Genomic DNA, 10530 nt, shown 5'->3' on the forward strand with positions numbered 1-10530 from the left:
ATCGAATTCGAATTTTAAACGGAACGGGCGCGTAAACAATGAAAGTCATTTTTAATTCGTAAAATATGAAAAGGAAAAATAAAAAATTGCAAAATAAAATAAAAAATATGAAAAATTGCAAACGTCACAACGTGACAAAGCCACTACTTCTTGTGCATGTTCACGATGTAGTTATAAATGAGGGTGCACTTTTTTTTGAAACTGTTCGTGCATATGTTGGAAGGCAAGAGAGTCGCATTGATATGAATCAAATAAGAGCAAACGTTACTAATTAAGATCTGTTTTAAACATGAATCTTCACATAGAATTTTTAGCTTATCTAAAAGGAAAGCACCAAGAAATGCACTTCTCTCTAATATTTCTTTTAATATATTATAATATGTTTTTAATTGTATTATTTCGGGTAAAAAATTAAATAGATTATCATTTTTATATATACGTTTTGTATTTATATATTCATCTATCGATTTATTATATTGTATAATTTCTCCTGAATTATTTGATACATCACTCTTGGAATTATTATCACTTAGGTATTGACAAAAACTTGATGCCTTCCCTACAGCTCCTCTTGTGTAATATATCTTCTCTTTCTTCTTTTCTTTCATCGTATTTATTATGTCAAGGCATATTGGCACATGTGACACTCCGTTGTTTGTTTTGACCTGCGAGGGGGAAATAATATGCACACAACCATGTATATTATAAATAAATAAATAAACAAGTGTGTATACATGAGCTGGCCCACATGTAGGAACCTGCACAATGTGAATGCAATAAAAGGGCGTACCGTCCGAATGAGGGTCGTGTTTTTCCTTCCAAAGTGCTCGATAATTGTTGTAACTAGACGAGTCGATTTTAATATTAATATATAAAAATGAATAACGAAGTAGGAATGTGTAAAATATTGGTTTTGTATTATATTTAATAATATAGTATTATAGTTAAGTATCGATTTATAACAAATATATAATATTCTTTGAGTAAACAATGATAATTCGTTTTTTTTTATTTTTTTTTGATCCATAGTATCTTGTGAATTTGAAGATGCAGATACTTCATATTGACTATAAGGTTCTATAATCATTTCTTTTTCAAAAATAAATTTTTCTAAAATTCTATTTATATAAAACAAATGATGATCTACTGCTTTATCCATAAGGGAAATTAAAAAATCATTTATATTATACAAACTACAATAATATGATATCTTTGTTAATAATTCAACATATAAATATGATTCCTCTAATGCTGCTAAGCAATTGATTTTTTCAATTTTTGTAAATATAAAATTAATTCTATCCGACAATTTACCAATTATATTAAATATAGAGCTTAAGAAAAAGACAACTTCTTTATTTGTATATCGTCCTCCATCTAGTCCTTCTTCATTTTTGTTATCATTTGCTTGGCTAGCTGCACTTTGTTGTGTTCCTGCTGATACCTCTTTTGTATGTACATCCTCAATTTCGCTACCTTCTGAATTCCATTGATTTTTTTTCAACTTGCTTGAAAAATGATATGACTTATTTTCAGAAAAAAAAAACTCAGCATTCTCTTCAAAGTTTTTATAATCATTTGCATATATAAATAACATTTTAATTATCAAAACGATTAGAGAACAAAATGTGATATGATTTTTATTTCTTACATATACACCATTGGATATATAATAAATTGAATTAAAGCTCTTGTTATTATCAAACATTGAATGATAAATTACTGGAACATATATAAATTTTGTTAATATATCTGTTTCAATAATATGTAAACATATCTGTCTATTTAATGTTAATAAAATCAATGTATTAATATAAAAATAATAATATTGATTATTATATAAAAATGTATTTATTTTATTAACATGGTCATATAATATATTTTCTAAATTTTTATATATCCTTTTATTAACCATATCAATTATTTTTGTTTTTTCAACTTTTATACATTTAAAATAAAAACTATATAATAATTCATATATAGTATTTATTCGATTATATAAAAAATATAATAATATATGTTCCATAAAATATGACATTTTATTATTTTCTTCATTTTGCATGTACAAGTCATGTGATTCATAACATTCTGTTAATATCTCTTTCAATGTTTTTATATATATATTAAAACTAAACATATTTTCATCCATATTATCATCACTATTATATGCATTTGATTGTTTATTTTTCACAAGGTGTACTATCTTTTTGTTAGTTTCTTTATTCTTTTCGTCTACCTCATCAAATTTAAAATCCCCATCGAGTTGTCTTCCTTGATTTATTTTCACAAAATGATTGTTGTATAATCGGATAGAAACATAAAATACTTCCAACATGTTTATAAACAAATTGATGTTAAAATTTTGAGCTGGATATATATGCTTTAATATACAATTAGGGACATATAATGCATTTAAATTTTTTAAAAAATAATAATTTTTACTATGTAATTTAAAATAATGTAAATGCATAACTATACATCTTATAAATAAAGAAAAAAATAAAGACATATTACATATCATTTTTGTATTTTCATTTAAATTTTTATCATATTTCTTTTTCTCTTTATTGTGTGTCCTACTATTTTGATTATCATCTGAATTGTTGTCTATATCACTACCAGTTTCACTCTGTGATTGCCATCTCAATTGCTTTCGATACATTTCAAAGATATAATTCGTCATACTATGTAAGACATAAAAAATGTTGTTATTGTTATTTTTAATATTTGTAGAGTAGGATTCGTACAAAAATATATCACAGTAATAATTATTCTCAAACTCATCATCAAATAGGGTATCATTATTAATTGTTTCATTTTGCTTATTATTAAAATGCGTTGACGTTTCTGTATTAGTGTTACTAGCAAAAGGGTTTTTGTTTTTGTTTTCATTTTCATTTGACAAAGGAATGTCTTTCTTCTTCTTTTCGTAAGAGTGCATATTTATAATAAAAAATAGATTTACCATAATGTTTGATACCAAAACATAATAAAATGAATTTTTATTTATCTGAATAGAGGGTACCAAAAATGTAGCCATAACTTCATATATAAAAAAAACAAAAGGCACATTTAGTTTTGTATTCGATTTCTTTAAATAAGACTCTTCCTCTTTCTTATAATTTTCATTTTCAAATAATTTTTTATATTTTAATATAATAATGAATTTATACAAAAATAGTAACAAACGTATTTTGTTATCATAAACACTTTGTGTTATATTAATATACTTCATGCATTTAATTTCATTTTTAAAATATTTTGAAAACATAAATGATTTGGAAGTATGATCACTATATTCATAGTATGTTGTTTTTTTCTTATCTTTTTTTTTTCGTTGAGTTTTTTCAAATTTATTATCTTTAATATTGGGTATTCGGTCTATTATATCATTCCAATTGTCTACCTTGCTATCCTCATTGCTATCTTTTGAAAATTTTATTTTTGTATTAACTTCATCCGATTTTAAATTTGTATTTTCAAATATTGCATCAATGTTTTTCAATATACTTTTATATATTTTATTTTTTAAATTAATATCAGAATTTGTTTCATTATTACAATGCATATTTCCATTTATTAAATTTTTATTGTGTGTGTGAAAATTAAGGACATTCGTATTATTTTGTAAATTATTTTTCTGAACGTTCAGGCAATAACAATAATTTTTTATATCAAAAACAAAATTTTTTTCACCATATTTTTTTTCTGATTTTTTTTCAAAAAGTCTTTTACTTATATAATCATCTTCTAATAATTCCATTTTACTTTGTAACATATTTTTAATTGATAAAGAATTATTTTTTCTTTCAAAAATACAATTTTCTTCATTCTGATCATTTCCTGGTTTGTGTTCATATAAATTAAGTATATATTTATAATCATATTTCTTTTCGCTAAAAACTTGAAATATATTTTCAATTAATACATCATCCGTTATAGATCCATGCTTTTCAATTAAAACGTTTTTATTATTACGTAAGATATCCTTTACATTATCAGCAGTGTCTATTTTTTTGTTGTATATTTTGTAATAAGAATTTAATAAATTATTTAAGTTTACATAATTAATATTAAAAAATATGTTACATATATTTCTGTTATAACATATTTGAACTATAAATTTGTAAATATTAATTTCTTCTGTATATAACCCTTTAATAACTAGATCGAATATTTCGCTAATTACATTAATATTGTACATATAGTTATATAATTCCTTTTTCACATTTTTACCATATACTGGCATATGTTCATATGATTTAATAAATATATAATTATTTCTTTTTAATTTATTTATAAAATGATTAAAATGTAGTTCTATATATTTCCACAATTTTTGTTTCTTTTCCGACATACTACTATTTTTGTGTGTATCATCATTTTTATTCTTCTCATTAAATAAGTTCAAATATATACCGTTCACGAAATGTAGAGATAAATTAAAAATTTTTAGTTTATTATATTCACACGATTTTATATCATAGCTTTTGTAAATATCTTCCTTATTATTTCCTATCTCAAAATATTCTATTATTATAAAAAATAGCAAATCAAATAATTCTTCATAAATCGATATATCAATTAAATCGTTATCTCTTATAAAAAAATATAAATATTTTAATATTTTTAAGATCCTTTTTGTATATTCAATTTTCATATTTTTACATTGAACTTGTTTTATTTTATTGTAGTAAAATTTTATTTTCCCTGTGAACATGCTTATAATTGATAGTAAGGGAAAGTATCCTTTACTATACTTACACATAAAATATATGCTACTAAAATTGCTTGAATGAAAATATTTATTCAAATTATCATATAATGTGTATATGTTCTTGTAATTATGCATAAAGAAATAAAACAAGGATATGCTTAAAATTTCTCGTTTTTCACTTGAATGTTTTTTTTCAATACTTAAAATGTCGTTGTTCAAGGACTTACTAACTATGTCATTCTGTAAAATTATTTAAATAAAAAAAATATGAATTAAAATTAAAAAAAAAAATTGTGTACAACAGGAGGAAAATGTAAAATGGGATGAAAAATAAAAGGGGTTTACCTTTGGAAGAGAATTTAGGGAGACCTTGGAAAATAAATTATTTATTGGGTGTGACGTATCAAAGAGTGCAAATATTTGGTTAGCTATATTTGTTGATATATTATTTATCTCTTTAATAAATTTAAAACGATAACACACTTCCAATATAAGGGAATACATTAATAATACTCGATTAATTATTTGTTCATTTAATTTTTGATAGTTTTTATACTTTGGATTTTCAAAATCTATGTCCTTATTTTTATAATAATTAATGTTGTAACTGTTTATAAAAAAATTCATATTGGAATAATAATTATCTGAAATGTTCAGGCGATATTTGAATATTTTCTTATTTTTTTCTGACTGTTCATAATGTACAAGTAAAAAATCACTCAAAAAAAAAACATAATTATTTTGAAAAATAATTTCCAATATATTTATTATATGACAAAAAAAGTTGAGAAATATTATATTATAATTTATTGTATTTTTGGGTACCATATTTAAAGAATTATCTTCTAAAAATCCATTAGTTTCAAAACGAGTCCTATCATAATTTTTATATTTATTGGACATACTTTCATTTTCCAAAAAATCATTACTGTTCATGCTAAAATTTATAGGTGATCTTTTTTCAAACTTTTCAATACTATCATAATTATCTCTATAGTATGAAAAATTGAACTGACTAGCCACTGACTCCTTTTGCATACATAGCATATCAGTGACATGACTCATTTTCGTGTTAGTAGATAAATATTCATTTTCATTTGCCATAAATAATTGGAAAATATTTATTTTTTTATGTAAATATACTTCTGGCTTGCTAAGTAAATTTGTATGATTTATAATTATATTATTAACAAAATTGTTGAAAGTTATTGTATTTTTTTTACTTAATTGTAAATCATAAGAAGTATGTTCAATTTGCATATTCCCATCTTTATCATTCCCATCACCTGGATAAGATAAAAATAACGAACTGTTATTTCTTATGTGACTTTTTTCTACCCCTGCATTTTGTAAATAAAATTTATTTTGACTATTGTAACGTGTGTAAAACTCTTTAATAGTGTGTATGTTTACACTTTCTGAAACTTTAAGCATATAATTAACTATATATAAAGCTGTATTTAAAATTGTGAACTTCGATATTTTAAATATGAAAGAGGATGAGAAATTATCTATAAATACTTTGTTTATATATTTTGAAAAAATGAAAAAGAAGAATTCATTAAATGTGTTGTTACTATTATATATTTTAATATTACTTAAAAAATCATTTATAATTAAAAAATAATTTTTTAAATATTTATAAAATGATATAAAAAATAAATTCACTAGCTTATTTATATCTATATTTTTTTCTCTTTTAAATGCATTATCACAATTTTCAAAAGTCCATTTCGTCCATTTCTTAACTAATATATTAATACTATCTAATATCTGTTCAATTTTTGTTTGAAAATATTTATAAATATTTGAATGAAAGGATATACTAGTTTTTTTGTTAATAACTTTTTTAAATAATTTTAATATTCCTTCTGTACATGGAAATATATTTTTCTTTTTTTCTTCTTCATATAATCTTAATAAGTCTGTAACAAAATTTATTTTATTATTATCAATTTCACATAAATGTATTAATGTAATAATAAAAATATCTTCGAAACTTATTTCTTCAATCTCATGATTTGAATTTACAGTTTTTTCATAAGAACTCAAATTTGGATTATAAAAACTTGTGTATTCATATTTATTTTGTTGAATTGTGCCCATTTGATCTATGTCTAGTTTATTTAAATCGTAATCCTCTTCTTCAATATATTCTTTTTTATGATTATATTTTGATGAATTTCGTTTTTCACTATTGCCATACACATTTTTATTTTGTTCCGATTCATTATCATTCATATTTTTATGTAATCGAACCGTTTTAACATCATTAATTAAAAAAAATATTTTTAAAAATGATATATCAATTCTAAAATTTTCTTTTATATCCATAGATTCTTTTTCAATTTTAAAATTTGAAAAATTAACATAATTCATATTATTATTTTGACCATTTCCAAATGTGTCATTATTATTCTGATCATGTTCAGAATCATTATTTAAAAAAACATTTGAATTAAATACATTATTATCTACATCTGTATTTACATTTTTTGCCATTTCTCTACGTTCCATTTCTTTATGTTCTGAATATGAAAATATCTGAAACAAATATGTATTTAACTTATTTATATTTACTTTTTTCACAAGAAATAACAGTGTCTTAACTATTTCATAAGTAAATGATTGGAGCTCTTTATATTTTAAAGATAAAAAAAATAAATATGTAAATATGCTAACAAAACTATTCTGAATTCCATAAGGTAATTTAAAATAACTAAATAATTTGATCTCAATTAATAATGGAAAGCATTTATTAATTTTTAACATCTTACAAAAAAATATGATCATATTTTTAAAGAAGCAAAAATTAAAATTGTTATTTCCAAAAAATTTCTTATTCCCTCGATCATAATTATTATATAAATATTTACTATAAAAATCTATTAAAATATAATAATATTCTATATATGTAATATATATATTTTTTGCATCTAAATTTTTTGTTTTTAAAATGTTTGTAATTTTAAAATATAAGGTATCTTCTAATATTGTGACTATATTATCTGTATTGTTACTTAACTTGGATAGTGATTCTAAGTTACTTTCAACTTCTTCAAAGTTTATTAAATCCGCACTAGTTCCAATTAATACATTTAAAATTCGATATATAGATAACAAATTATGATTAAACATGATTAGTGTGTGTATAGGAAAATTACAAATTTTATTTGCAAAAAATTCTAATAATAATTTATTTACATTGTATAATATAATTGGATGAAACATTCCTTTTTCAGTTTCTTCTTCATCATCATTTAATTGATTTATTATATTTGATACCTTTGTATTTGCTTCTCCATATGTTTTTAAATAATCATATGCAAAGAAAAGAGTTGATACTTCAAGTAATATATTTTTACTTTCAACTGATATATATGGAGAGACATGTTTTTTTCGTTCTATATTATTTGCAACTAATTCTGTATTTTTGTAATTATACGAATTAAAAAAATACTTCAATGAAAATACATCATGATGAATATTATCATCTTTTATATAATCTAAACATGTCTTTATATTTTTATAACATTTCTTAATATCATTTACAAATAAAATAAAATCTTCTCCACTAAATAGGGATATACATATTTTTAAAAATAAATTTATATCAATATTGTTTTTAAAGAATTCTTTTTTTTTAATATACTTTTTCATATTCTTTACTAAATATTTATTTATATCTCTATCTAATGAATAATCATTTCTATTTAAACTGTGTTCATCTCTCTTGGATTCACCAGATCTACCATTTGCTTGTTCATTATGTATATCATCATCTTCTAAGATTCCTTCATCTTCAATACTTACACTATCGTCAACGACAAGAGCACTATCTAGTAAGTCCCCTAATATTTTTTTATATACAAAATTATCATTTATAAATATAAAATTTGTAAGTATATCATGAAAGTGTGGTAGGGAAGTCGAAAGTGTACGTATATTCTGTTCATAAATATTTTCTGAATTTTTATTTTTCTGATATATTAAAAAGAATTTAAATAAATTATTTGATAATGAAGATTTAATATACTTATTTATGTCTTCTAATTTTATTATATTATTTACAGAAACTAATAAAAAAAATATCGAATATTCTTTTTGTTTTAATGTGTATGTAATTATATCATTACAAATTATTTTGTTAGATATACTAGTACTTGGTGTGGATATAAAAATATTTAAAAGCGATTTAAAATTATTTTTTGATAATATATTTAATCTTAACTGTAGAAAAAAAAATATATTTATACAATATATTTGAATATTTAAAAATAATAATATATATTTATATAACCATGGATAATTTTCTGTATGTGTTGTTTTCATTAGTTCGAAATAATTATTCGTATCGCTATATGTATCAAAATATATTTGTATAAAATTTTGAATTTTTATTTTTTTTTCAATTATATTAAACAGATCGTAAATTAAATTATGTTCATATTCTAAATCATCTGTTTTATATTTTGTGTAAGCATAAAAAACGTAACAGCTTTTTAACACATGTAATATATTTTTAAATATATAAAAGTATTCATCAAAATAAATTAAATGTAACTTTTCCATATCTATAAGTTTAATATTATCTTCTAATATTTTGAATAGCTCCTTATCTGTTTTGTTACCACATCCACTATTCATACTGTTCATAATCCCAGAATTAATCGCAGTTTTACTTTGTTGTTCGTCACATTTTGTTGTATTCAATTCTATAATCAAATTTTCATTATCTGCTAGCTCATTATAAAAATATACTTTTAAACTATGTACTAATAACTCTTTAGAAAATCCAAAAAAATAAGATTTTAAGTTTCCAAAATTTAAGTTTTCATTGATGAAATGCTGAAGCTTTATCGATATTATATTATAATAATTATTGTCTTTATTTAAATAATTCAACAAATTTGTATATCTAAATTCGAATGCTTCCTTAATACTATTTTCATATCCTTCATAAGCTTCACTACTAATCAGGTCATATATTTTTTTGTTTGACAAATATCGGCTTTTCATGATGCATTACTTTGTTTTATACAATATGCAAAACGTTTTAACGAGTTTGAATTATATTATCAAGCTTTGTTAATTTGTAATTATGGAAAGCCTCTTTGCTTCCATGCTATGTATGGAAACTATCAGTATGTGCCCTTTACGGGATATTTTATATTCACAAATTTGTTTGTATGTATATATGTTCGCTCTTTTTCACCCCCTTCAATATGATAATACATTTGTAAGGGCAGTTAAAAATGTTGGTTAACGCATTTTCTCAAGTGCCAACATGTTTATACATAATTGTATTCATGTATGTATTTATGATACATGCTTTGCTTTCACTTAGCTACCCCCTATTTTATGTAAAACAAAAAAAAAGGAAGCTTAGGCAGGCTTGAAGAATAAAGGGAAAGCAAATGTGAAAATAAATAAAAAAAAAAAAAAATAAATGAAAAAGCATATATATGTATATATTCACATTTGTTTGTAAATATAATGAATTTTAACAATCCTTGTTAAACAATTTAAAAAATATATTATATATACATAATTATACAAACTAAGGTGTGGAGTATACTATTTTGTAATTTCATGTTACATATTTTCATAACCTCAGAGAGGTATATCATAAAAAAAAAAATACATTTTTATAAATATATAAATTTATTTTAATATATAATTGTTTGTTATAATAAATTCGCGAAAATAACAGAATAAGCAAAGCCAATAATTTAATAATAAAAAAAAAATGCTCTCTATCTTTTTTATTAAAAAAAAAAAAAAAAAAAAAATATTTATGATTTGAAAATAGC

At 21.7% G+C, this 10530-nt stretch overlaps 1 protein-coding gene across 1 annotated transcript; it reads right to left on the reverse strand.

Moving 5' to 3' along the window:
• Positions 1–143: 143 nt before the first annotated feature.
• Positions 144–9736, reverse strand: PCHAS_0311400 (conserved Plasmodium protein, unknown function; the record flags this gene model as incomplete). The annotated part of the gene is made up of 3 exons (XM_016799881.1): positions 144–665; positions 791–4957; positions 5063–9736. 3 exons carry the CDS (start codon positions 9734–9736, stop codon positions 144–146), a joined length of 9363 nt encoding a protein of 3120 aa, XP_016653199.1.
• Between the last annotated feature and the right edge of the window lie 794 nt (positions 9737–10530).

The sequence above is a fragment of the Plasmodium chabaudi genome (genome assembly GCF_900002335.3).
Source record: "Plasmodium chabaudi chabaudi strain AS genome assembly, chromosome: 3".
In the NCBI taxonomy this organism is placed as follows: Eukaryota; Apicomplexa; class Aconoidasida; order Haemosporida; family Plasmodiidae; genus Plasmodium; species Plasmodium chabaudi.